Source organism: Limulus polyphemus, unplaced genomic scaffold (assembly GCF_000517525.1).
Source record: "Limulus polyphemus unplaced genomic scaffold, Limulus_polyphemus-2.1.2 Scaffold82, whole genome shotgun sequence".
Lineage (NCBI taxonomy): Eukaryota > Metazoa > Arthropoda > Merostomata > Xiphosura > Limulidae > Limulus > Limulus polyphemus.
In genome coordinates this window covers 572,992-599,186 of record NW_013665692.1, presented here as the reverse complement: position 1 = coordinate 599,186, position 26,195 = coordinate 572,992, and the positions used below count along the sequence as shown (strand labels likewise).

At 33.2% G+C, this 26,195-nt stretch overlaps 1 protein-coding gene across 2 annotated transcripts in view; it reads left to right on the top strand.

Moving 5' to 3' along the window:
- The window catches only part of LOC106467716, a 96,212-nt gene that overhangs the window by 41,232 nt on the left and 28,785 nt on the right, over window positions 1–26,195 (top strand). The window contains exons 3-4 of one of the 2 annotated variants that reach the window (XM_022396616.1): window positions 4,548–4,859; window positions 19,146–19,318. In XM_022396616.1, the coding sequence (XP_022252324.1) occupies window positions 4,548–4,859; window positions 19,146–19,219 (386 nt within the window). In that variant the 3' untranslated portion in view covers window positions 19,220–19,318. Of the gene's footprint in view, window positions 1–4,547; window positions 4,860–19,145; window positions 19,319–26,195 lie in introns of those variants that run through there. The other variant, XM_013928094.2, reaches the window with a different exon arrangement.

Here is a 26,195-nt window from a genome sequence, read left to right as displayed (position 1 = left end):
CGAACCAAACGTTGACATTAAAATAAATATATATAACAAATTAGTTATACGAACACATATCTGATACTACAAGTCACGCATATTTCTAAATACAAATTCAATCCAAACATTCACATTAAAAATAAATACATAATGATAAATTCGTTACAGTAACAATATATGCCTTCAATCTAACACTCAATTTTTAGTGAGGGTAAATATAACATTAAATAATTTTTGTTGTACTTCTATTTAAGTATTATTATTTAAATTTATTAACGTTTTATGAACTTTATTTAAATTATTTACACATACATGTATGTTTTACGTATTGAGACTTATTATTGTTGTGATTTTCTTGTATCTTATTATCGATTAAACATTTCGGCTTGTTCTTAAGGTTAACTTTATTACACTGGCTTCCCGCTCAGTAAATTGACCTCGTGTCTGCAGGGGATAGCTCAAGTCGAATTAACTGTGTTTTTTTTTTTAATTAGAGCATTGATATGTTTATTACTTATTGCTTAATGTTGTCATTCATTTAATTTACTTGTAATATTCATGATCAAATTTTTTTGCTGTACTACTTGTATCCTCCTGCGGCCTAACTCTCTAATTAAACATACGTGCCGTGGTAATTTATATCACATGTTAACCCCCCAGTGACACAGCGGTATGTCTGCGGACTTACAACGCTAGAAACCAGGATTGAATACCCGTAGTGGGCAGGGCACTGATAGCCCGTCGTGTAACTTTGTGTTTAATTACAAACAAAATCACATGTTAATAATCTCCTCTAACGTTGACCCCCAGTGGTACAAAGGTATGTCTGCGGACTTACAACGCTAGAAACCGGGTTTCGATACCCGCGGTGGGCAGAGTCCATTGTATAGCTTTGTGTTTAATTACAAACAAAATCACATGTTAATAATCTCCTCTAACGTTGTACTGTCGAAGTCTGTTAATGGGCTTCATTGGTTATGAGACATTGTTAAGAAGTATTATGTGAAGTTCTGTTTTTGTTTGTTTGTTTGTAACATACACGGTGATTTCACGTAGTGGAGTTAATTTCAATATTCATATTATTTTTGTTTGCATTGTTTTGTGTGGCTCGTATTTTATTAGTGATTATGTAGCAAACAAGATCATGGTATCACAAGCAGTTTGCTAGATAAATGGTTTAGAAACGTGTTTAAAAAAAAATGAATGGGTCTTTATAGGCTTCCGTCGGTAATTTAATGCTTAAAACATTATTCCAAAAATTGCAAAAGACATTTACAGAAGAAAAGGAAACTAACCTTAAAGCAAGATTTCTTTAAACTAAACATACATATATTACTTTTCCTGAAGGACTTGACGAATAATTGAAATTTTATGAAACTCAGACTTTTGTAAGGTCCCATTAGATTTGGTAAAATGCACCCATAATTTCAGATAATCTGCTAATGTATATTACATTCTAGTTATTACTTGCATACAACTTTCTTTGTTACTGTCATCTCTACGCCATATTTCTACATTATTTTATTTATTAATATATCTTTTGTTTTCTCAACTACCGTTTTATTTCTCGTTGTTTACTTCTTTTATTTATTTTCTTGTAATTCTTTATTTGTTGATTTTTCTTCAAAATTTATAGAGGTTTAATTGCAATTAATAAGAGCGATTACCATATGATGACGCAGTAGCGTATGCCCACAAATGCGAGACATCATGCCAAGAGATACGTGTTAAGCATCTGCATATTTAGCCCCTGTTCTCGATATAGAATTAGAAAAACTGGTACAGCCATTAGGACTAAAACAATCTTCCAAATCATGTCCCAAGTCAAAATGAAGCAGCGTCATAAGAGGAAGGCAATGGTTACAAAGGGGAAATTCGAACCACATACTTGTCATGTCCCCTGAAGTAATTCCAATGGGCTTTTGTTTCTTTAGCTTACTTAAATATAGACTCTTATAGTGTAATATATGTAGAACGTGTTACGTATTACAATTTCAAATAGCCTGAAATTGAGTTAAATTGTAATTTAGATTTAGTAGTTAAATAAATGCGATATGTATCCAATTTATGATATTTGCAAAAAAGATTGATACACACCGTTTGCTTTTTTAATATAAATATATTTTAATATACAAGCAAAAATACAATTTACAATAACAGTTATTACAAATAGTTATTCCAAACAGTGATTTATATACAAAAGTTTTACAAACTTACAAACAATATAAAGTCTTCTTTCTGGTCTGGAACTTCCTTGACGTCTTATCAAGGAGTTAATTACGAGTTGATGTAGGTACAATTCACTTAATAAGGAGCTAGCTAGCTGGTCCTTGTTGATCACACGCCGATTACAGGTCGAGTTTTTTACCGCTGAAGTTATATAATGTCTTTGTAAAAGTACTAATGTCGGATGTGAATCCACCAAAGTTGAATGGTTTGTAATGTTCGAAATTTATAAATGTTCCTGGTCAACATATCTGAAGTGCCCGATTAATAAGCGTTATAACACTCACTGTTATAGTTTCCCAAGTTTATAGCAAACCAATAATAGGTACTGTTATAGGCGCGTCGCGTTGGTTATATTTATAGTTGTGTGGAGAGTTTCTCGAAAATTCAGATTACGCAACAATACAAACGCTACACTAGTGTTTACGTACACACATATATTGTCGATTCTTACAATCGAGAATCTTCTACAACTTTAGTGAATAGGTGGGAGTTTCGCAATACATATCTAATAGTATAAGTTATGTACATTTCTAAATATAAATTTATATTTTATACAAACATCAATATTAAAATAAATATATAATAAAAAATCCATCACAAAAGTTTGTAAGAATTCGGTGTGAGGAAAATAACTTAGACTTCATTTTAAGCAATATCATAAGCTATATGGTAAAATCCTTGTAATCACGCAAAAAGTAATAATTTCTTTTTTACAGATAAGTGTAAAACTCATATATATTTTTAATCAAATGTGAATTATATATATAATATATTTAGGTTTATGTTTTGATTTATGAACCACAATTTTCTCTCTATTTTTAGGATAGTGAATACACACACACACTGCACTTTACATATCTTAAATAATAATTTTTACACTAGTTTATAAAACCTATTTACATCGCAACAACTGAGCTTCGAATCACAAGTCTTTCTTATTTTAGCCGTAATTTTTAGTTTTAAAATAATGTTTTGTAACTGGCAATAAAAATTCCATTTTACTGTCTTGGTCCACCGTTATACTCTTTACACATAAACGTAAACTGCCTGACCTGCTTTTAAATATAAGATAACCAAACTGATGGTAGAAGTCCTAGTTTTATAACCATAAGTCCATTGAGTACATTTATTAGTTTATATATCTCTAGTGTGAACAGTTAGGCCTAGAGCATATTAGGAAAGCATAGAAGGAATGCTACCAAACATTTAAATCATGTTCAAATACAAGTGATGCCATGAAATGTAATTAAATGTATGATTGAGATTTTGCAACTATAGGTTATAGCTATGAAAAAAGGAACATACTTAGTTAAGAAGTTTAAAAAGGGCATAAACCTGTTAATGGACTATTCGTTTTTAATAACATGTTTATGTTTGTGAAAAACATTGCTCGGATTCTTTCATGTCTTTTTCCTGGCGCACAAGTCCCTAGACTTTTATATCGTACAAAACTACAACTTAAAGTCCGCTTAGTAATATTAATTTACAGTTAGCGTTATAAATATTGTGAATAATATTAACCAATACTTTCGGATTCTTTAAGTTCGTGCAATATACAAATCCTGGTCCAATCAACCATATATTTCTTCAGATACTATGTAAGCGTTTATACCGTTACAACTGGCTCATATTAGACCTTGTTCAGAATTAAGTTATATATATATCTATATACAAGTTATATTTTGTTATCATTTATGTATCCCAGACATGGGAAGTCAAATTTCGAGAAAGCATTTTAATAGCTAACGTTCTGAAGTCATCAAAGCCAAATCTCGTCTGCTTCATGAAAAAAACTAGTTAAATGTATAACAACCGATAAGATATTGTTCTAGATAATTTGAATACGTAGTAGAAAAGACTGTTTTTTTTAAAAAAAAAAGAGGCACTGTTATTTCGAATTTTCCATTTCTAGCTTCTTAAAAAATGGAAAGAATATCATAGGTCAGCAAACTGTATAAGCCCCTCAGTGGCACAGAGGTATGTCTGCTGACTTACAACACTAGAATCCGGGTTTCGATACCCGTAGTGGGCAGAGCACATATAGCCCATTGTGTAGCTTTGTGCTTAATTACAAACAAACAAGCTGTATAAAAAGTTAAATGGACTTTGAAAGGTGAAATTATTTCCAAATGAGATTATTTACTCGTGTGCTCTTTACGTTTTTTGTTTTTCGTTTATATTATGCTTTACTAGTTTACCTCTTCATTTAACATGGTCTCATACGATAGATATATTAAAATATTATAATAGCTTGATTATTCTATCTGTAATTAGTGCTTTTCTTTAACTGAGTAGAAATCACACAGTTTTATTGTTTTCTTCTTCTTTTTTTTTAGCTCCAGGAAAAATGACGAAGTTCAACTACACGAAGGCTTCACCGGAAGTAGCAATTTTCACATGTGAAGTAGATCAGATATATCCTCAACCCCAGGTGAACCTGTTTCAGTTGTCACCAGAAGAAAGAAAGCCAAAACCACTTGAAAATACTCCAACTAAAATAGAGATGAATAACGGATCGTATCGTATACTTGTTACTAGAGAAATTAAAGACAGTGAACTTCCGTCCGACGGCGCTACAACTTTCGAATGCGTCATTTTGATACCGCAAATAAACCATCAAGAACACAGAAGCATCAAGTATTTCCCAGGTAAAAAAACTATAAATATCCAGCTTTTATAATATAAGGCATGCGGTATTAGAATTACTAGTATTGTCGTGATTCACTTTACATTTGCACCAAAGTACTACACAATAACTAGAAAAAAAATATTCATTTTGCAACTCCTTTTTCAAGAGTTACTTAAATTTCGGGAACCTAGAATTTTCGCACTCGATAAATATATGTCAAAAATGTTATTACTATTTGATAATGTGTTTGTATAAAAAAATATATAAATCACTGTTTTTAAAGATCATCAATATTTCTGCATTATTCCACGATTTATTTCAATAGATTAGACAGAGAATCAAATGAGTTGAAACAATAGCTCTGATCTCATAACATTGGTGTTTTTTCTTTTAACAGACACAGGAAGATTTTCTCTATTTCTTAACAAACAGGCACACTTCAAATATTTCTATAATACCTATCAAAAACGAAAATGTGCACGCACGTTTTCACTTAGAACTGGCGCGTTCTAAAGTAAACGCGAGCGAAAATACGTATAAATACAGTTTCTCATCTTCAGTGGACATATAAGAACAAATATTATTATACTGTGGATGTTGATCATGGTTAGTGGCAAACGTGCCGGAATGTTTATCCGATGGTTCAGGGGTCACGTCCCATTTTCACAAAATTGCGCATCGCACTTTGGATTCGTTGGTGCGTTATGAAAATGACGGTCAATTCCATACACTACTTGATTAGAGTAGCCGAAGAGTTGGCGATTGGTGCTGTTTATCTATCAGTTTAAAGTTAGGAACATCTAGCACACATAGTCTTTGTGACGCATTTCTTAAATATCTGAGGTCAAATGATTTTTTTTTTATATAGTTTGCGTTATTTCTTAATGTAAGATTTTGTTTACATTCCGCAGCTATTTTATAAACTTAACTTATTGTATTTTATCTATTATGATTTCAAGATCTAACGAAGAATGAGATTTTCTTTCATAAATGTAATTAATAGCTTATGTATAGTTGAATCAATGAATTATTAAAATGTAGGGTGTGTCTCTCATTTTAATTACTATACATGCATCCTACTGCACGCGCATTTCAAAGTTTTCTCAAGAGCTAAATAGAACTTGATTGTTTTTAAAACTATATCAGAACACACAGTGTGAGTTCTACTGTGCAAGATGTTCTGTATACATTTTAGTAATAGTGTTCTCCTGTCTAAGTTTGTTTAGTATTTGAAAATAATGGGTTTATTTTTCCTTCTTAGACGAGAAGTGCGTGATATAATTCAAAGTCGACTGGAGAAGTTGTAAGCAGCGCGAGCTAACTTTCAATTTCCTTTTAGTCTTGTTGTTTAAAATCAGCACAGATAAAATAGTGATTGTTCCACAATTATATTTGCAATTCCCACGATACATTACCATAATGCTTCTTCTATTTAGAGATACTATTTGTTTACAACATTCACTCTACTGTTCTCTAAATCCCAAGTCTAACGATTTGATTGCGTGACTGTAACATTCCTACATAATCGAGTAAAAGATATTCTAGAGTTCTCCTTAAGTTGGTTCGTCCGGGGATTTGGTAAATCCTTTGAAAAATATTTCAAAACATTGCCGTTTATAACCGGAAGTTAATCTTCTGGTAGAGCAAATTTGTTTCGAAATAAGTTATAATTATAGACGGAAAATAGTGATTAAAGATGTTGAGTGAACTAAATAGGGAAATAAGTTTAATTTCATTTTAATTCAATGCTTTCCGCCCAGCCTAACTGGAAGCATATTTTACCTGCTCGCCGTAAATCGGTAATAAGCAGGATCTTAATGTTGCATTCGAAATAAAATTGTATTTATTAAAACTGTGGTCTGTATACATATCAGGTTCAATAAACAAGCTCGTGTATATGCAAAATATAACAGCTTGGAAATTCTTTTAAAGTGTCATATTTACTGTGCAAAACCAGTATTCTTAGCTATTGCAGTTTCTTGAAAGGATCCCCAGCTAATAAGTAAAACTATACCTTCTAGACAAGATTATTGTTGTTTTTCTCCTCAGATATTAAGATATTTTTTATAATAAATTGATGAAAAAAGCACTTACATTGCTGCATTAAACAATGTCTTGCTAACAGATCTGAGATATTAGCTGGTGGTAAATATGTTACTTTTTTCAGTCTTTGCAAATATACTAATGTACCTAGAATCAAGTTGGGATAATGCCATCATTATATATAATTACTGAGAGCATTTATGGGTGACTTTATGGGTATTTATTTTTTACTCGCCATCACGCTAAACTCTAGCCAATTCTAAATGTAGCAAGGATATGACATCGGAAACACCTTGCATATTATCTACTTACACAAAACAGACGAGGTTTGAGGAGTGAATTTGTATATATATAACTTAAGCATTGCTTTTATATCAGAATGGTTTTAGACTAATACTCTGGTAATAACAAAATTTATGAAACTTTATCCTCTATGGCGTAGTATATTATTGTTATATTTTATTTTGTTTTCTCAAAGCTATACTAAGGCGATCTGAGCAAAGTCGTCCGTAACTCTGAACTGACTATCTGAAAGAAAGGCAGAGCTAGTCAACAGCACCCCCTGTCAATTCTAATGCTACTCTTATGTCATAGAATAGTGGCATTCTGTTGTTATTGTTGTATCGCAGGCGTAGCCCTAAAGTGTGGAAAAGTGTTTTACGGAAACAAGTCGTAAATCATGAATCCTTATATTCACATGTAATTCGAGAATGCCAATCTGTAACTCACACTCAGCTCATGGCACAGGAATGTATTTTGTTAAATGTGAGTAATTTTATATAAATGAGCGAAAACCGTTCATTATAAGCAATAACAAACTGTGGTTGAAGACCTTATATAATCGTATATCAAGCCTCTGTTAAATGCAATTGTTATGCGTTTCAAATAATTTGCGCCGCATTTTCCAGGAAACCAAACTTTCGCCATGTAATATGTTTCTTGATCACATTCTAGTGTTTGAGACATTTCGTTTTTTCTTTTCTTAGTTCTTACGTCGTTTGTTTCATTTCTCTAACTAAATCTTACAAAATTAAAATATACTTTATTTTATTCGACTTTGTAAAAATAGCTGTCGTAATTATAACAGCTGAAAAAAATAAATTTTACTCATGTATAATACGTATACCCACATTTTGAAGTTCAGAATTCTGCTGCGGTCAAGCAGAACTGGTAGCGGGTTGGTTGCATTTGTTACGTGCTCTGCAAGCTGCCTGCTATGAATACACAGACACTTCTGAACCCCAATAGTTTCCGTTGTCGATTATTGGTAATAACATGATATTATTTCATCACATGACGTACGCTTTTTTAAAATCACACGTTCTTTGTTGTTATTTTTTTAATTCTCAGGAAATATATATAGTATCCACATTTCAGTCATTTTAGCTTACGTTATATATATATATACTCTGAAGAGACCAGTCAAAAACATACAACCATAGTTTAACAACTGTTCTTCTTTAAAACGTTCTTTTAAGTGCAACAAAAATCATCTACTCTTTGTAAACTTCACAGAATGTTTCGTTTACCAAGTTGTAAGTTTAACCTAATAACTAGTTCTTATTAATTGTTTATAGTGAAAATGAGAAGTAATAAAACCTTGAAATGGAAAACGTTTGTTCTCACCTGTGGTCTAGACGTTTTATCCATTGTATGTCAGTCAAAAATTTGTTTTATCTTATATACACTTTAGTTCCAGCTACTTGAGTCTATTTCATGCGTGTTTCTGGTTTCCTATCTTTTAAATTTTAACTTTTAATTTGATAATTAACTATATGTTTTATTTCCTTATTTATAATTTTACTTACATTTTTTCCCCATTGGCACAGATGTATGTCTGCGGACTTACAACGCTAGAAACTGGGTTTCGATACCCATAGTGGGCAGAGCACAGATAGCCCACTCTGTAGCTTAGTGCTTAACTTCAAACAAACTTACATTTTTTAAATTTACTAAAACTTCTTTAACAGAATTAATTCTCCTTTTCAAGTTTTTAATATATTTGTCCTGCGTAGAATATCTCTGCCACACATTTCATAGTATCCTAATATGTATCCTTTCGCGTTGTTTTATATAACTTGTTGTAACATAACCTCCCTGTAACATCGCTGAAAATCACAAAATAAACTATTTTTTCATTATTTCCAGTTCACTCTAGGATGACCTATTATTCGAATTTACTCAGGTTTTCTGGCTTCTATTGTGAGAGTTATTTGCATTTCTATTTCTGCTGCTTTCCAAACATCATTACAAATTTCACGAGTTACTGAAGCTGGAAATAAATGTTTATTTATTTACTCTCTAATCTATATCAAACAATAATCAACGTAATGACAGTTGAGTAGCAATGAGAACCATAGAGAAACAATTCGATAGCAAATAGACAGATAGAGAAATGGTGGACAATTAGAAATTAGCCAGGAGTGGGGTTTGCAGTCGGTACTAGTACCGATACCGGTATTGGTTTATATTATATCATATGTTGAGAATAATATCTGTTATCACCTGTCCCATCTTTGGAGTTTTGACTGAACGCCTCCTCTGGTATTTCAGCTTCGCTTTTCACATATTTATAAGTGTTTGATGCGGTAATTTTGAGTTCATACTTCAGTCAATAAGCAAATCTCATTGTGAAAATCGGCAATAGCATGAAATATGGGAAACTGGTGACTCCCACGCTCTGAAAGAGAACGTGAATGTGCCTACGTGACTGACTGCACGTTAGGTAGGTGCGTGCGTGAATAGCTCTTAGCATGCTGGCAGGTCAAACTGCGCGTTTCACGACGTTTTAGTGAGTTACATTCAAAATTTAATTAAACCACTTAATTATCGTGGCATAAGAAGAAACTTGACATCAAACCATAGACAATAAATTTTAATATTATATAAGTTTTAAGTTATTAATTGTATAAGGAAATATTTAAAAACAACCTCAAATTCCCCTAGTGTGAGAATTTGGATATTTGTTCTTGAGCCGTCTCCTCTTCTGTATTTTTTTGTCCACCCCCTAGAAAACTACGAAATGTAACGTAAAATATTCTCTATAATTGCGTCATCGATATTCTGAAACTATATTTTTATAATCGTCAATCTTAAGGGGCTAAAAGCAATCAATAAAAATTCAGAAACCACTTTCCACGCCTACCTCTAGCATGCTCTAATTTACAATTTGCTAACAAATTTTTCTGAGGCCGATTCCCATTAAATTGATAACCAACAGAAAGCCTAGATTTCAGATGATTCATTGCCATAGTCGTCATATCACGTGGTCTTACATATAATTGACAATTTGGTTTGATGGAAAAAATATTTCCCACGAAAATACACTGGGAAGAATAGCTAAGATTCAAACTACTCAAGTCACATGATTAGGGAGGTAAATTGATAGATAGAGGAGGAGATATTTAACCAAAGTACAATCAAAATACTGACTAGCATAACAACACCTTTGTTTTGTTGTTTACCATATCTAAACTGTCCATTCACTAAATCTTTTACAATGTTTTCCTTTCTGTGGCTTATCATACAAAAATGGGATGACACTTTGTCCCTTACTGTCACCGGAGGAGTTTTTTTCCAGGTGGATGGTAGATAGATCTAGTGATGGAACTATCCTTAGTGATATTCCTGGGCTCTTCATTAGATTGGCTTTTCACTAGCAAAATCCCCTCTGAAGCTGACCATTTGACCATTTTCTCACCGATTTCCAAAGACTTGTACTGCCTGTCCTTTTCAATTCTGAAGACTACATTATTGATTCTTTTCGCTACAGCATATTGTCCTCCTGAACACTTAATTAACATTGAAGTCTGTCTTCTCTTGTGGTGGGGATTATACAGTAATGTCATACCATATCACCAAGATGAAATACATTCTTATCAGCATTTTCATAATAGCAAACTAAAAGGAATTTAAATACAGATTACAGGAACATAACGGTTACGTAAGAAATAATAAAATAGAAAATTCTGCTATGACAGAACATGTATAATCAACACAACACAAAAAATGTATGCGAAAAAAAACTACAATTTTAGGTCAATTTAAATGTCAAAGAATCACTAGAAATAATAAAAGTTAAATAACAAAAAGATTGACCAAGGAATTATGTAAATAATAATACAGTGTAATATCACAGAACAAGGGAAAAAGGTATAAATTAGTATGTCTTGCAGATAACTCCTGAAGAGGACGTCGAAAACATTGTACATGTAGAGTATATTTTTAAAGTGGAATCCGTTGATAACTTCAATACAATTTTTAAAATTGTGCAAATACGAAACGTTGATTTTACTTATTTATTATATTTTAGACAACACACAAATGCCGATCATTCATATTTAGCAGTAAAAAATCTTGGTCTTACATCATCTGCTGTTCGTCCAAGTAAGTAGCTAAACATGTGTGGTTGTATCCCTCCACCATTTCATGAAAAGGTGGTTGAAATGCTGCTGTCATGGTCTTAATGATTTCAAGTACTTGACACACCACAGTAAACAAGGCTGATTCAAAGTTATGTTCGTGATCTGAGTAAAATTCCATTGACACTCCAAGTATTGAAACAAATTCATGTGTAGCTTGCCTTGCAAGAGTTTCAGCTTCCTAGTTTGGAAAAGCATATGCTTCTGGCCATTTGGTGAAGTCAATTACCAGAATAATGTATTTATTTCCACTGTTACACTGGGACAAAGGACAATGCAAATCGACAGCAACTTTCTAAAGTGGTGCTCCAAAATAATATTACTCTAGTTCCACATGTTGGTCTTCGGTTAACATTTTTACTCATAGCATAGCTGACAATATTTACACCGATTTTCTACACATTTTCTCCACCATATCCAATTGATGTGCTCTCTTACTTTCTCCAGTGTCATATTAACACCTAAGTGTGCAGTTGTTGGAAGGTTATGGAGATACACAGTGCTTCTCACTGTAATGGAAATTCCAACCGTAGTCGTAGTTTCTTTTTATTCGTATCCTCCCACTTTGAACATAACAAGCCTTCTCGTAAGTATAATTAATCCCATTGTGCTCAGTACATCTTTGTCTTTGGGCTGTATAGTGTGACTGTTTTTCCATGAGAGTTATTAAATGCTATTCTTGATCCACTGAATAATTGGTTATTTTACCTAATTATATTTTCTATGAGTGCTGGACCACTTTAGTTCATCGCTTGCATATGCCTCTTTTTTGGGCTCTAGTCTGTTGTACTTTAGATTGTTTGTCTTCACTACTACCTTGAGCATCTCTGTTGTCACAGCGTTTAAATTCTTCATTATTACAAGATTTTCAGGATGTTGCATCAATATTTCTATGGTTTCATCCACGGCAGTTCTCAATGTAACGTTCAAGTTGTACTCCTGAAGCTTCTAAGACCATCTTTTCGATCTAATCTCCTGGATTGCTAAAATTCACCAGCCAATTCATGATTGAATGATCTGTCTGGAACTTAAACTTTTGTCCATATAGGTAATGATAGAAATGAGTTAGGGCTTGAACAACACATATTGGCTTTTTCTGTGTTGTACAATGCTCCCTTTCTTCAGCATTTATTGTCTTGCTATAGTAAATGATCACGTTCTTTCCCGTGTTGTACTTGTAATAAGACTGCTCCCACTGCAAATTACTGACATCTGTATCTAGTATGTGCAGATCTTCAAGAGCTGAGCATGATAATGCAGACGTTTGTTGAAGGCTTTTTCATAATCATCTGTCCAACAGATCTTATTTGGTTTTTCAAGTAATTTATGTAGAGGACGAGATATGCCAGAAAGTAAGAATACTGCAAAATAATTCCTATATAATCATGCAATTTCGAACATATTCAGTCTTACTTGGGTCTGTATACACTCCCTCTCCATTAACTATGCATTCCAGGAAACTCATCTGCTGACAGAACAATTCACACTTTTTGGGATTCAGATTAAAGTTTTTTTTTCCTTTGCCAATCCAAAAATTTATTTGGTCTATCACACGCATTATCAAAGTACTCCTCATGTGTGATTATATTATCCAAGTAGAAGAGTAGGATAGTTCAGAAAGAACACACTCCATTAATCGTTTAGATTTAGCATGTGAATAATATCATATAAATGTTAACACAACAAATTTCTACAACCCATTTTTTGCAGTAAAGGTTGTATTTCTGTAACTGTTTCGTCAACTTGCACTTGCTAATGTCCATTTTTGAAATTTAACATTTTAAATCATCTTCATCCAGATAAAGCGTCCAAAGTAGAGTCTCTTTTATTGTGGGTAGGCATCCTTCTTTGTGACTTCATTTTTCTTCTGGTTGTCCATGCACAACATTGTTCATCAGTCCTTCTTTGCAAGTACAATATGCGATGCCCAAGGACTACTACTCGATTCTAATACTCCTTGTTCTTTCGTAGCTTGTATTTCTTTGGGATTCTCAATCTATTTTGTAACTGGGAGTCTTCTGGCTGAGTAAAATATTGGGGTTGCATCTCTAATATCATTCTTATGACATATTTTATTTGTCCAGCCTAAGTGATGAGGTACACTAGACAAAATATCTTGATATTCCATGAGCAAATCAAGTAATCTAAGATATTAATCAGCTGTAGGACATCCACAGCTCTTAAAATAAGGTGGTAAGCTGTCTTTATGATAACATTTAATCAAACTTCCTAAAGCTTATCTCAAAAGTTACTACTTCCAAAGATCTTTGATGTGAAAGTACTACTAGTAAAGATTCACATCTTGCAATGTTCTTTTCAAAATTAACTTGAACTCCATGGTTTGTTGTGTTCATGGCCTTAAGAATGACATCCATTTTGTAAGTTATGAGGTTCAATGAAGAAAACATCTTCGTATTCTCTATGAATGTCATGTAATCAGCTATGAAACTTCCACAGCTCTGGTTTTGCAGCTCTTGTAAGGGGTGTAGTAAGCTGTCTTTATGTCAAGATTTGACAACATATTTCTTAAATATTGTCTCAAATGTGACTTCTTCTAATGTTCTTTGATGTAAAAATACTACATTTATAGCTTCACATATTGCAATATTTCATCTAGAATTGACTCAGATTTTATGATTTGTTGTGTTCAAGAAATGACAGCCGTCTTCTTCAGATTCACGAAGTTCTTCTGATCAATAAGAACACGACACACTGAGGTGTTTTATTTTACTATGCCCCCGTCACATGATGTAACTTTATTTCTAGTAAGTCCTGGTATGGGTATTTCACTTCTTAGTGGCACTAAAACAGCCTTTTTTGTTGTCACTGGGAGTTCATCATGTGATATTCCCAACATGCACGCACTCTTCCCGATGGCAATTACATACACATTGTGTGGTGTAGAAAAGCCTCCACAGTTAGGATAACTTTCAACTTTCCCCTTGCTGGAACTTTTTATTCACTTGCTTTTTGCATCAATTTATCTTCTTAATTAATCTCTAGAGGCAGTTTCTACCATTCTTTACCAGATTGGGTCAAATAGTGTTGAATAACATGTTCAAAGTCTGGGCTCTTAGACTCATCCTTAGAGTGTGGATTCTTCACAGCCATGGCTGTAGGGGGCCAGGTCTTCCACATTTATGACAGTTCCACTTTTTTATTTTTTTAGGTCCTTTTGGAGGAGTTTATAATTTCCACAGGCTTTTGACTGCAGTTCTTGTCAAAATGTCGTTTTAAGTTACACTTGAAACATCTATTGTCTTTTGGTTGCTTTTCCATTCTGTGTAAATTAGTTGTATAAAAAAATAGTACTACATTTGAGCACAGTAATTCCATTTTTCAATGCAGTCATTGAAGTTTTGGAAGGCTGGATATTGCTTGATAAAACATGCATTTGAGTTAGATGTGACTGAGTCATGAAGTTTTAGTAGAACACTGCCAGTTGCAAGTATCCAATTGCTATGAAGTTTAGACGAAATTTTGGGGTCTGTTATGGCGAATATAATGACCACCCAAGTTTAGTACTATTCATTCCTAGATGCTAGGCCTTTCTGGATAGTAGCAGTGACTTTTTTTCACTTTCATGATATAAAGTGATATAACACATAATATGTGCACAATCGGTCGTGATCGTGTGTATATAAACCAATGTATGAGATAAAATCTACTGTAAAAAGAAACATTTGAACCAAGTAATTGTAACACTGTCGGAGAAATGTATCGTTTAAATACTGTGCAGTCCCGATCTGCACTCACCCTTTTGTTTAGAGATATGTTTGAGGCCTCTTTTACTGTCTATAAAGGCTATCTGGGCTGTGTCCACTGCAGTAATCGAACCCTGAATTTTAGCATTATAATTCTTTCAGCTTGCGCAGAATCACTAGGGGAGGGCAAAAAATTTGTTTGTTTGTTTGTAGTTTAAGCACAAAGCTACACAATGGGCTATCTGTGTTCTGCCCACCACGGTTATCGAAACCCAGTTTTTTAGCGTTGTAAGTCTGCAGACATACAGCTGTGCCACTGGGGCGGGCAGAAAATAAGTATTTATATTTGCTTAAGAAATTATAAAATTGTATGCCAAATGATTTTAAGTCATTTTTATACGTAGATGAATTTCAATCATTAATAAAAATTAAAGCTTTCCTCACGTCACAAGAATCTTTGTTTACAAAAGTTATAAGCAAATTGATTTTTGATCTAAAAATCATTAAGATATCAGACTTTTCAGCCTCGTAAAAGCTCTCCAATTATTTAATGTGTTTTATCACTTATGTAGTTGAAGCTGGAATTAATGAGTTTTTAACTGTTTACCTTATATACCATTCAACCATGTTTTATATATAACTTACGTATCTAATAAAACTTCTCACTTCACATGGTTTTAAAGCTGTGATTTTTCATAGTTCTCAAAATTAGCTTAAGAAAGATAATTTTCTATTCTCAACATCCTTCACAAACTCCTTTTCATATTAGATCGAAAACATACAGTATAAAATAGGTAAACTGTTAATTTAATTAAGTGAATCCAATAACATTTTCACTGAAATAGATGATGGTGAAATACACTCCTTCTGTTAGATAGATAGTTGAATTGTTAGTGTAAACAACGCGTATATACAGTCTTGGCCAAAATGTTTACAAAGTTTATAACAAATAATATAATTATTATTAAGATGGAATACAAACACACTTAGCGCTGTCAAACTGAGAAATACATGTTATATTAAACATTTACATATGTAATTTATATAATGAGACAGGTTCTATGGATATCATGAACGATTTATTAGAACAAAAAACAATGTTATCAGACACTTGTAGAAAGATGTGTGATTCAGCATTTAACCTATCACAACAAATCCTTACCAAAACATATATACTGACAAAATATAAGATCCAATTATTATAAATAGCGTCTGTAACCTTATATCAATTCATATTAAACATTCAGTACTTGGTTGGTCTTCCTCATACTCGAATAACCTATGCAAGGTAACATGGCATGCTGTCGATGAGGTTATTGATATAATCCACCGTGATTTTATCACAACTTGTCACTAGAAGGCACTGTAACTCAGCCATAGTAGCTGGTTTAGGGTGGCTGTTAGCAATTTTTTAGCTTAGTTCTGCACAACAGTTCTCAATAGGATTACAATCTGGAACTTTGGTTGCTGGCCATGGCAATCTTGTAATATCCTCCTGATCGAAATAATTATGTAATACGCGTGCTATGGGCAGTGGTATTGTCATCCTGGAAGACAAAGTTATTGGCAAACCTTACCCTAGCATATTGCAGAAAATCGTCTCCATGTGGTACCTGTAGGAGGCGCAATTAACGTTTCTCTGGAGGATTTGAAGAGCAGTTTTCTACCATGATAAATAGCTGCCCAGAAATGCATTGCATTGGCTCCCGTGGGAAAGGCAGTTTTCTCGAAGCAAACGACGGACAAGAATCCTACCATCATCTTTAAAATGCCGGAAACAGGACTCGCCTGAAAAGATGCATGTCACCAGCGTCGTAACTGTAAGTTTCCATGCTGTCTTGCCCAAGTAACACGATGACGGCGGTGAATTCTTGTTAATATCGGTTTGTAGGTATCCCTTCTTGCAAAATAAACTTGCTTGATCAATCTCCTATTCACTGTTCTTCTGAATACCCTGGAATGAATGTGTTCATGTTATTCCTGTTGTAAGGTGTTGCCAGACTTATTTCGATCTTGGCGTGTTAACCTGATCAAAACACGGTCATCTCGGGACGATAGTTTTTTCGGCGTCTACCAGTACACTTTCCTGGAACAAAGTTTCCTGTAGTCCGATGACGTTTCAGAATTCTGAATACAGTACACTGGGGTACCCTACTGTTCTGGCAATGTCCATTTGCTTCATACCATTTCTGGACAGTCAAACAATTTGACGCCCTGTAACTTCTGGCACGTCACGAGGCATGACTCTACACCAAATATAGAGAAATTGTCTAAACATAGCGTTGATCTGTTTCGAAAAATATTATACCAAAAGCACACCCTTTTATTCAAAACAGGTGTGCATGTTGTGTGTTTTGACGAATAAATGCTCAAAACAATTTATACAGACCCGAAAATCAACTGTACATCTTCGTCCGATCATACGCTACCTTCTCTGTTACTACTCGGGCATTTCCTCAATAACTACTCCATGCATGTAGACAATAACATTAATATAGAACTGTATGCAAACATTTTGGCTAAGATTGTATACATAAATATATCATAAATCAATTTATGTTTTAATTAATAGTTCAACAAAGGACAGTAGAATATTTCTGACTTGGCACAAAGTAAGATGTTGATAACAAATATATTTGTACAAGCTTAGATTTTATACTTCATTGTTGCAGAAAATGGAATGGAATGTAACCACTAGCTTTGTTTATCAGACATTTTGAATACTTGATCTATTTCAAAGGTTTCTCGATGTACAAATAAGTACCACTACAATAAATTACTAGAAATATTGCATTTGAAACACAGCCACTTCGAACAGTGCTCTCTTCCAGAGCTCTCCATCACTGTTGTGCACTTGAAAAACGGAAGACGTACAGTTATCTACTATTGTCATGCTTGTGATTAGCCCTACGGTAAAGGTTCTATTATTTTCCTTCCACGCGCTTCATGTTCCTAACCAATTTGGAATGCGTCCATGTTCATCTTTTGTTATCCTGTTTATAATTAACCCGGAAGTATAAGTTTGTTTGTAGTAAGCACAAAGCTACACAATGGGATGGATATCTATGCTCATCTCACCACGGGTATTGAAACTCGGTTTCTACCATTGTAAGGGAAGTATAAGTATAAAACTGGTCTTTTCAACGCTGCATAGATAATATCAAATTAACAATCAAGATAAAGAACAATATGGTATTGAAAGGCACTTTAAAAGCAAACATAGTCATAGCGTGTCGAAGACATTAGCTGGCGAATCAATACATTTGGTAATAACATGTGGGTGATATAATATCACAGTAACACATATAATAATTTAATTCAGGTTTATTGCAGAATAACTATCTTGGATGACATAATAACCTAAAATAGAAATATAATCAATCCTAACAGTTATAACTGGATCTCTCTCGAGATCTTAAGTCTTTCATGTTAAGTGCACAATTTGACTCCTTGATGAGGATCTTTATTTATTCAAAAATAATGCTGGTAAGTTGTTAATTAAATTATTGAAAGATAATCATTCGATATTATTCTTAAAAGTTATGTTATTATGCCTGATTAAAGTTAACATTGGAATGACAATAAAAACTTATTAATAATATTTAATAATAAAATATATTGTTAACTGTTACCTAGGCAACATTAAAAAGATAGAGTTTGGCTATAAGATTCCGTAAGATCCATGATCTCTCTCTTTATGACTACATTATTTCAAACTAACTGCATCATTGTGCTTCCTAGTTGAGGAATTTCTTGTCATACACAATAAGGTTATTTATGAAGAGATGTGGTAAGTTATTAAATACGTAAAAGATAGCTTGGAGGAAAAAACACAGCTTGTTTAAATCTGAAATGGTCAGACATGGTATTGGGAACACTTGAAGTCGGGATTGAAGAAAACCTACGTGACATGTCATGTGTGGGCATTAAAAAGTCAGGACTTGGTTTGAACGCATGATATTCCATACATAATTTAAGGATCCCATTATGCCCTTTGTGGGGCTCTTTTTGCAAGAAGAAAGCTGCTAAATTATTAATTAAATCATTAAAACATAGTTATTGGAACTTTATCTTCGACTGCCAGAACTTATCTAAAGATATTTGCCTTTTTTCTTGTTTCTTCTTAAAATCTATCAGATATGAAGTCTTGGTGTTTCCAGAGTCAACTGAGTGACACACTGAACTCGTTGACGTCATTGGAGTCAAAATAATGTCAAGGTCAATAGTCAAATGAGTCTACTTTCCCTGGATTGCTACTGATTCTGACTTTCTTCTCCTTTTGGCATTACAGAAAACAAGAAGGAAAAGAGCATGTCTACGGTGTTTGGTCTATTTTGTGGGTGACTTAATTATTGCTTTTTCACATTATTTCCATATTCTATAAACAAAACAAGATATATTTTGTAGTTACAGACGAATAATATGTATAATTACACATATTCTGGGTGTTATATTTGTTCTTCGTATTCAAAGTTATTCACAATTTCAGTGCATTGAGCATTAACCGTCTATATGTTTCATGGAGTAACCTTCGTGACGAAAGATCTCTTCTCTTCCTGTCACATTGCTGATGTCACCCGTGTATAGTTGAGCCAGTTATAAAGATTTTTTAGCTTTCAAACTTACCTACATCATTTGTGCATAATTCTTAGTGGAATAAACTTCTGTGACATTGTCATTTGTTACTCTATTTACTTAGAAAATTATCTCATTCCAGACATTTTTCTCAAGTCTTCCCTTTGTGCGCTATTCTATTTATATCGTATTATCGTTTCACTTTATCATTTATTGTATCAGCTGTGAAGTTCTTTAAGTACGTAATTTTGAATTCAGAAATTTGCCTTTTCCACGACTAATGTATGCCATTTAATATGAAAAACCGTTAACCAAATGCACAGAGAGCATTAATAGATACTTATAACATCATATTGCTCATCGTTTTGAAGCAACTCAAAATAAGCAATAAAAACTGTAATAAAATTAATATTCTTATAAAAAAAATTAGGCTGAGAAACGGAAATTTAATGCAGTTTATTTCAATGTTAAAGAAGCATGATACAGTTAATGATTAGTAGACATATAGTATTGGAAATAATTATTAAATAGTGCATGAGTTAGTACTGTCAGATATAAAATACTGTTTAGTGTAGATAGTATTATTAATTGATTAATTTTGTGTTTGTAATTCATGATGTCGGGACTATCAAACATTGTGTGCAATCCATTGATGTCGAGGCTATGGAGATTTCTAGAAGTACTAAATACGAAAACAAAGTAAAAGCAAATCACGTGAAAGAGACGTTCGGTCAGAGAAAAGTTAAAAAAACGTAAAGTTAGCCGTTGTCTGAGTGAATGGCCTAACAGTTGATATTTTAGAGTGAGATTAACAGTTTTGAAAAAGATAAGGAGAATAATTTGTCTCGTCAAAGGGTGTTCTAAACTAATTGAACCCGCCTGTGTGGACTTCGACAAAAGGCAGACGTTTATTAGAAGTACGAAAAGCAGACGATTATTGGAAGTTCAGGATACAACTGTGGTACCTCAGGCGATAACATAAGTGGATTATACAGGGATACTATTGCAATTAAAATAAATAAAAATAGTTCGGATTATCAACTGAATTGGTCTAAGTGAACTTTGGACAAGAAGATAACTGTATAGTGTTTAACATACAACTATGATCTCCATGGTGTAAAGAATTTTGTACATACATTTAACTTGTTTCAAATATATATGCCCCAGTAGCACAGTGGTATGTCTGTGAACTTATACCGCTCGAAACCGGGTTTCGATACCTGTGATGGGCAGAGCACAGATAGCCCATTGTGTAGTTTTGTGCTTAACTACAAACAATCCAAATATATATATTATTCTTTTTTTAAAAGTGGAGTGCATACTGTTCGTTTATTGTCGAATTTATCGACAACAAGGCACAGACACCTACTGTAGAAGAATCCTTAGCCCAACGCACCCATATGTTTACATTACTATATATACTACTAAAAAGTAAGTTACCGACAGGTATAAAATGCAAACATTTCATGCTGCAGTTGGAATTGTATGGAATTATGAAGAGTGTACACAAAACCAGTACTGTCGATAATAAAAAGGTGGAAGTAAAAAACACAAACATTTCAAAAGTAATACTAAGTAATTGAGAATATGTTCTTTATGTGATACAAGACAATCCAGTAGGGATCCTACCAGTGGCATAGCTGTTAGTACAGGTATTAATGGTACCTCCAGAACAGTAAGATATATATTAGCACAATATGGCCTCGTTAGTGGCGTAGCTTCTCAAAACTATTGCTTAATAGGAGGGAGATTATCAATCCAAAAGACTGAAATAGGCATCAGAATACATTATAAACGGGTGCTCTTTTTTGGCAACAATCAGTAAAAGTTTGTTCAATAGTATAAAGGAGAACAGTGTCACATACAACAACTATAGTGAAATATATTAGGGTTCCAATAAGTGTAGACTCCATCTAAGCCAACGGTATTGAACATATATATATATAATTGATGGCACCTTGACTTCTGGCAAGTACAATCAGATTCTTTTCCGTCTTGTCATTCCCTCAGCAACAAAATCCAAACATGCAGCTAATGTGGATGTATTACAACTCTTCAGCAAGTTATTTTACCTGTCGTTGCCAGCTTACAGAATAAAGCAATGTTTTCATGCAAGGAAGGGTTCCTGCTCACTCAGCCTATGGTGCAAAATTATGGTTGAAAGTCCAAGCAATATTAATGTTCCAGGACAGTCACTGAATGTGAATCCTATCGAACATACTTGGCTCATCTATAGCCATTCCTTGCAAAAGGGTCCCAAACAACTAAATTCTAGGAATTCCAAATTCTTTTTTACCAAAAATGGGATGCAATCCCACAGGCCCAGATTTCTGCCTTAGATATTCTAAAGGGCACAACCACTAAACTCTAACAAGAATATTTTATTCTTTGATTTTTTTATCTTATCGGTAGTGTGTGTGTGGGTATATATATTTGAAAGAAAGAGTTTTACGATGGTAAGCGATCGCACCATTGGCTGCCACATGTATGTCCAATACTTTTACTTCATAAAATGTATTTAATGAAAATTATCATTCATGAAGACCCATGCAAAACTTACTATCCACAAGAAACTTCTTAGTTTGAAAATCGTGCTGCATTTTACAAAATTGGAATAATACTATTATAAACAATATCTTCATCATAAAACTGACGTTTGAATAATAAACTGCACCTGGGGACAAATATAACTATTACAGTAATAATGGAATAATTTGTGTACAGTAAACCTAATATCTGACACTCGGTGAAATTTTTGCAGAATTATATGGAAAAGTTTTGATTGTTTGTTATTAAGCACAAAGCTATACAATGGTCAATCTGTGCTATGCTCACCAAGGGTATCAAAACCCGGTTTTTTAACATTATAACCCTTTAGATTTACCGCTAAGCTACTGGGGCGTTATGTGGAAAATAGTTTGCTTTTATTGAATCGTTGTCTATTCATGAAAAAAATGAGGTATTCAAATAATAAAATTACGATGTGAAGGAAGATAACAATATTATACATATTCACAATGGACTTTAATTTTGTGAATTTTCATTTAGTTTTGTGAGTTTGTTAGGCTCGAAGGATTCCTGTTTATTCAAAAAAGTAAAAAAACATTTATTAATATGTTAATGTTAAAACCGGGGATCTGTTCCCCACGGTGGAGAAAGCGCAGAGAGCCCATTGTTTAGCTTTGCGCTAAGACAACAACAAAACGAGATCAAACGTTAAGTGGTTTGATTTTTAAAGGCAGTATAATAAAGTTCCCATAATTGTAAAGCCTCTCGTTTGTGTGTAAGTAATACACGGTTCTGTTAAACTGAGTCTATGAATCCAAGGCTTATGAATAAGAAGGGCGGATAGAAATGTTAACTAAGCTGCATTTCTTAACATACGATTATTTTCAAAATATTATAATTGACACTTGAATATATTTTGTTTGTTTGTTACACAATGGGCTATCTGTGCTGTGTACACCACGGGTATCGAAACCAGTTTTTAGCGTTATAAACTTTCAGATTTGCCGCAACTGGGCGCAAAAAAGACAAAAACCTGTAGATACTTTTTACTTTTTTGTTTCCTTTTTTTATTTTATTTTTTTGTTACATAGCTTCCTGGAACAACGGTTTGAAACCTACACCGACTTTTCTTTAAATATAATAATTTTGAATGATAACAATTCTCGTTTAATGCCGAAGCGAATGTTATCCCTGATTATGGATTCTACCATTTAATCGGACTACATGTTTAAAACAACAATTATCTGTATCATTACTATTCTGTTTGGTCGTTTCTTCTTTAAATTAATTATTTATGGCGTAATATTACAAATATCTGGAGTACTAATTTTCTCCTGGTTGTATAATTGACTAAAACTTCAACTATATACTTTTCACCAAGAAAACATTCTCATGAACCAACGGCAAGGTCAAAACCCAAACAAATCAATATACTTATTACCTTCGAAACGCAACTATATATTCCTAGCAATTGTAGAGGCCGTGTTATAAATTAATCATTTTCTATTTTCTTGAATAAACTTAGTTTTTGCTATTTATGTTTTCACTGTTTTTAAAAGGAAATGTAAATCGCATTAGAAACGTGAAATTATGATGAAACAACGTAATTAATAAGGAACTTGAAACATATTAAGTATGGTAATATCATTTTGATCATACCACTGTAACTGACCCCCAATGGTTAAGCGGTAAATCTATAGGTTTATCATGCTGAAAATCGGATTTTCGTACCCATGGTAGGCACAGCACATGTAGCCCATTATATAGTTCTGTGCTTAATTACAAACAAAGAAAACCACTCTGGATAGAATTACAAAATCAACAAACGCTTAAAGTTAAGTAAATACCTAATCAGGTTTGTCAATAACATACAGTGCTTTTTAATGGTAATTTAATATCCAATTCTACTCAAGGAATTTTTAAGTAACACATCAAAATACATCGAACTTCGACCCTACTGGCACGTTTGAGCCCCTGCATTCTTTTAACTGGAAAACTGTAAAAAACAGTTTAGTTATGCCACATAAATCAAAAACTATAAGGTTTTATGAGTATAGTCATAGTAAATTAAATTAGTAAATTGAAAGTAATGTAGGGTTTTAAAAGAACTAAAAACTATTGATGTGATAATAAGTAGTTGATATATAGTGAACACAAAAGCAACAGATGGTAATATTAATTACCCCAGAATCATGTATTTTGTACCAAATTATCCTAAATAAGGGCGTAAGCCAAAAACTTTAAGATGATAAACGAGCATTGCCGTCTGTTAAGCCCAAACATTAAAATGATAAACGAGCATTGCCGTCTGTTAATTGAGCGTTATTTGTTTTTATTAATTACATCGTATCGCTTTATAAAAGCTAACTTTCGTTTAATCAGAGTATATGAAGACATGTTACACAATGTAAAGTACAATCGAATGAGTCTTTGCGAAAAAAATACCAGATATCACATTAAGTTTGAGTAAAAGCAATTTATTTTAAAATTAAACTATGGCTTTCAATATTTCCAATGTTTTTTTTTATCACACATAAAAGAACTAAAATACGTTCAATTCTTCTCAAGTTAATGATTCAATGCAGTGTCACAACCGCTACTATATTGTTTTTTTATTATAATTAATTTAACCATCAAATTATCGACTTTTTTACAACAGCTATAATTAGTGATATTAATTTTTATCAAACAGCTGTCGTTCGTATTAGTGAAATTTGACCCCCAGTGGCACAGCAATAAGTTTGCGGGTTTCGATACCAGTGGTGGGCAGAGAACAGATAGCCCATTGTGTAGCTTTGTGCTTAACTTCAAACAAACAAATACTGAAATTTAAAGTATATGTCATAAAATCAGAAGCACAACCTCTCTCGGTGGAACAACGGTAAGTTTACGAACCTATAACTCTAAAATCAGGGGTTCTATTTCCTCCAGTGGACACAGTTGCTAACCCAGGGTGTCAGAGTCAGAACATTACACCGATTAATAACCCGTTTGTAATAATGTTTTTGCACTATTCGTGTAATGTTTAGCGTACGTGTAATCAATATATCAGGGAAGATACACAATTCATGTCATAAGTCAAGACATTCGCCGAAAATGTCCCGTTCTTTGTACACTTGAAATTCAATTTCTTATAGAGACTTTTGCATATAAACTATGCAACATGATATCATATAACTTATGTCTTAATAGTTTGCTATATTCGTAAGGTTAGTATTTCTTAGGGTTGTTAGAGTTCTCTTATGTATTCTACATAAATGCTAGGTTTAAGGTATATTCTAGCATATATATATATCATTGTTCGATGTAACAAGAAAATAGATTAAATACTTATAGCCACTTCCAAGTTTTTAATCATAATTAACATATTTAATTCCATTATTTATTTACTGATAAATACAAATACTTATTATTCTAGTAAGGTAGAGTAGTTATACGTTTTACAGACGAAGACGAAAATGCCCATTTGTCGTAAAAGTTATGAACTCACAAGTTCTGCTTATCAGAAAGAGATGGTCATTTCTAAGTACTGAAGAAGCTGTAGACATAGACATTAAAAAAAAACAGTAATGTGGTTGTATTCTTCGGGCGTGCCCATGGCTTCCGCACATTAGGTCTGCATTGAATAGAAAGACGTTTTTCTCAATTCTGGTTAACGAGGTTTTGTTCTGCCTTCAGTAATCCCCCTTTCTTATGGTAGATGGCATACAGAATGTAGTTACACACCCTCTGTTCTTTATCACACTTGTAAGTAGCGATTGTATTCAGTTGATGACACATTTACGCACTAGGTGGAAAATTGTTTCCTAATGGGGCTTAGAGCACGCCTTCTTATTGAACAACGTAATGAAGTACGGTTGAAATTTGTATAAGACATGCAAAATCAAGTATAACGAGAAGAATCGCTTTAGTATACACAGATCTTAAATTGTCAGTGACGTTACTATAACGTTCTATTTCATATTCTTCTCCGAAATTTGGATGCGAAGTATTTGATATTCTTAGCTGCTTTCAAGAGCTCCTAAAACAGTTACTTACAATGCAGTAGTATATGTGTTTGTTTGTTTGTTTTTTGGAATTTCGCGCAAAGCTACACGAGGGCTA